This window comes from Octodon degus, unplaced genomic scaffold (assembly GCF_000260255.1).
Source record: "Octodon degus isolate 3935 unplaced genomic scaffold, OctDeg1.0 scaffold00239, whole genome shotgun sequence".
Lineage (NCBI taxonomy): Eukaryota > Metazoa > Chordata > Mammalia > Rodentia > Octodontidae > Octodon > Octodon degus.
The window spans coordinates 448074-451432 of NW_004524815.1; the positions used below are offsets into that span (position 1 = coordinate 448074).

A 3359-nucleotide genomic window follows, 5' to 3' on the forward strand; every position below is an offset into this window, starting at 1 on the left:
ATACTGTATATATAATATATGGTCATAAGGAATTGTTTCCATTTTGCATGTCTAGCATTCAATCAATTTTTAGATAAAATAATGCTGAGGATGGAGACATGCTGAGGTAAATCCAGTTGAAATTATAGTGTGGTTGTCAATTCCAAGTTTTCAAGAGTCTGAGCACTCACATTTCACAGAACATCAATATAAATGCTAAAAGGAATAAGACTGAGGACCAACAAGGAAAGAGATAAGCAATTAGTGAGGCAAATGGACACCATTTCAAAATTTGCAAAAAAAAATTAAGCTTCTCTGTTTAACCTCATGGTAAGATTGCAGACAGGCTTCTGCAGAGTAAGCTTCGATCTGACCAGTAGTACTATGTCCACGAGCTCCAACTGATTCATCAGGCACACAGCATGGAACATTGTTCTAATCACTTACTATGGACTAACTCTTTGATTATTTTTCTCATTTACCTTGATATCTAGTTGGTAGAAAAATTTCTGCCTCTGTAAAAAGATCATTTGCATAAACAATGAATTGTAGCTAGGCAACCAACACGTATCACTTACTGTGCTTTACACTTTGGTAGTTACGAAACACAAAAGTGGGATAAACCCTCAGCCTTAGTTTCCACAACTGAGAATGAAGATAATGGCCATACTGTCAATTCAAAGATTTGATGCAGAGATTGCATGAGATAATACATTGGAAATACATTCTGATACTCACTTTCAGTAAACAAAAGCTTTCACTGTTTAGTTATTTAGGAACTGGGCCATGTTTCTGTGAAAGCATCCTGGAATAATTTCTTTTCCTGTTTTTCTTTCAGGTATGTAAAGATGTGTGACAAATATGTTTTTGCTTCACTTAATGTGTATTATATGCTTCTATACAGATTTCAAAATGGCTTATCCATCATGTTACTTGGTTGCTTTTCTTATTTTTCTGTATAAGACCAACTACAATACCAATGTAAAAAAAAAAAAAGGTAGCGATTAAAATTTATCACGAGTATGTGGTAACAAGGTCTTCAATATCCAAAATTTTGTTTGTGACCTTTCATAGTAACCCTTTTAGGAGTGAACATTTGAATTTATTATTTCTGCTAATTAAACATTTCTGAGTGGATTTTATAGTGTAGATCATATCATTAATAAGGCAAAAATCTCAAAGAAAATTTCCTCTCTTTGCAAATCTCTACAGATTGTCGAGCTTTGGAACTCTGTCTCCAACAAGTCACCTGCTTCAGAGATCAGGAAGAATACAAAGTCATTACTGTGAAAGGGTACAGCGCAAGATACAGACACCAGGTCATCCACTTGCCACACCTCAATTGCTGCAAGCACAAACACTTTCCCAGCATGAAGGCAGGGAAAGATTTTATTACCCAAAACATTTTAAACCTTTACTATGGCTGAGAGCAACCACTCAGCAGTGTCTGAATTCATCCTCCTGGGACTCACAGATAGTCCAGAGCTTCAGGCCATTCTCTTCGGTGTATTCCTAGTTGTCTACTTAGTCAGCATCACGACTAATCTGGGCTTGATTGCTCTAATCCAAGTCAGTCCCCAGCTGCACACCCCCATGTACTTCTTCCTCAGCCATCTGGCTTTTATTGACTTTTGCTTTACCTCCGCTGTCACCCCAAACACGCTCCTGAATTTTTGGCGTGATGTGAAAAGTATAAATTTTTTTGCCTGTGCGACTCAGGTGTGCTGCTTCATCACATTTGTGGTGTGTGAAGTATTTGTGCTTTCGATCATGGCCTATGACCGCTACGTTGCCATCTGCAACCCGCTCCTGTATGTCATCCTCATGCCTAGGAAGCTGTGTGTTCAAATGATTGCGGGCACGTACATCTATGGGTTCACTGTGGGTTTCATTCAGACTGTGGCCACATTTCGCTTGTCATTTTGTGGCTCCAGAGTGGTCAACCACTTCTACTGTGATGATGTTCCACTCATTGCTCTGGCTTGTTCTGACACTCATGTCAAAGAGCTGATGCTGCTCATCATTGCAGGGTTCAACTTCCTCTTCTCTCTGGCGATCGTGGTCATCTCCTACGCCTTCATCCTCTTTGCCATCCTGAGGATTCATTCTGCTGAGGGAAGACAGAAAGCGTTTTCTACCTGTGTGTCTCACCTGACATCCATCACAATATTTTATGTGACCGTTATTTTTATGTACCTGCAGCCTAAGTCAAGCCATTCTCTGAACAGAGATAAATTTGCTTCGGTGTTTTATGTTGTAGTGATTCCCATGTTAAACCCAGTGATCTACAGCTTGAGGAACCAGGAAGTAAAAAATGCCCTGAAGAAAATCATTGAAAAATTGTGCTTGGCTATCAAATAATGTCCAGGCCACTGAGCAAGGGTCAAGGTCATTGAGTTGTGATTACCTGCAGTCTCAATGCTGTAAGTGACAGAGCCACGATCTCCACCCACTGTGGTCACATCCATTCGATCGGTGTCATCCACATAGTTCCAGGGACACAGTACTAGGTGAAACTCATATTATAAGTACAGAGCTATTGAACTTGAAAAAGAATGGAATGAAAAAGACCAGATGATCATAATCCTACTTAACACAGAACATCAACCATTGAGTAATATATTGAGAAATACATGGTATATCTGAATTGTATTTGATATAAAGAAATATGGCCTATTGAAAGGAATAGTTAATGCTTAAATTTATTTTCTTTGTAATTTTTTCATCAATGTTTCATGCTTATATATCTAATAATCTGAGCAACTAATTTGAAGACAACACTATGCAATGTCTCAACTGTTTTTTAATTCCTATCACTTTGTTTAGTGAAATTCTGTATCATTTCTAACGTTTTTATTGCTATATTTTATTCTCTTGAAAAATAAAAAAAAAAATCAGTTGACAATAGTATGGGCTATATTAAATAACTCAACATCTGCTGATTCAGATCCCAAGTTTACCATCTATAAATCTGGAAAAAATGTCCTATTTTTGTGCCAATTATTTACTGCGTTTAGTTTCCCCCATTTCTCCATTCTTGCCTTCACCCGATGTGTATAGTGGTGGGTTTTGTACACACTCCGCTGACTGAAACCCTTTCTCACTGTTCTTTGCTGTCTGCTCCTAGCGGTGTTCATTTAGGATTCAGAGCTTCAAAATTTCGCAAGGAGGCTTGCAATGTGCAGTTCCTACCATGTCACGTCATGTCAAGTTTCCGTGCCTCAGTTTCCGCATCTGCAGAAGGCAGTGACAGTTGGTTCTCCTTTGTTCATCTTGCGGTTAATGATTGTAAATGTAAAGAATGTTGTGTAGCTTCCCGCACATACTAAAGTATGGCACCTGTAGCACTTACTTGTATTTTTAGTTTTCTGGGGTCCCTT

General features: G+C 38.5%; 1 protein-coding gene across 1 annotated transcript; it reads left to right on the forward strand.

The window, feature by feature from the left end:
• The first annotated feature begins 1395 nt into the window (after positions 1 to 1395).
• LOC101587797 (olfactory receptor 5AL1-like) lies at positions 1396 to 2340 on the forward strand. Its single transcript, XM_004645752.3, has one exon. It carries the CDS (start codon positions 1399 to 1401, stop codon positions 2338 to 2340), a length of 942 nt encoding a protein of 313 aa, XP_004645809.1. The 5' UTR covers positions 1396 to 1398.
• The last annotated feature ends 1019 nt before the right edge of the window (positions 2341 to 3359 follow it).

Bases quoted from the DNA above. Each gene is read 5' to 3' on its own strand.
- LOC101587797 (XM_004645752.3), top strand. From the start codon at position 1,399: ATGGCTGAGAGCAACCACTCAGCAGTGTCTGAATTCATCCTCCTGGGA.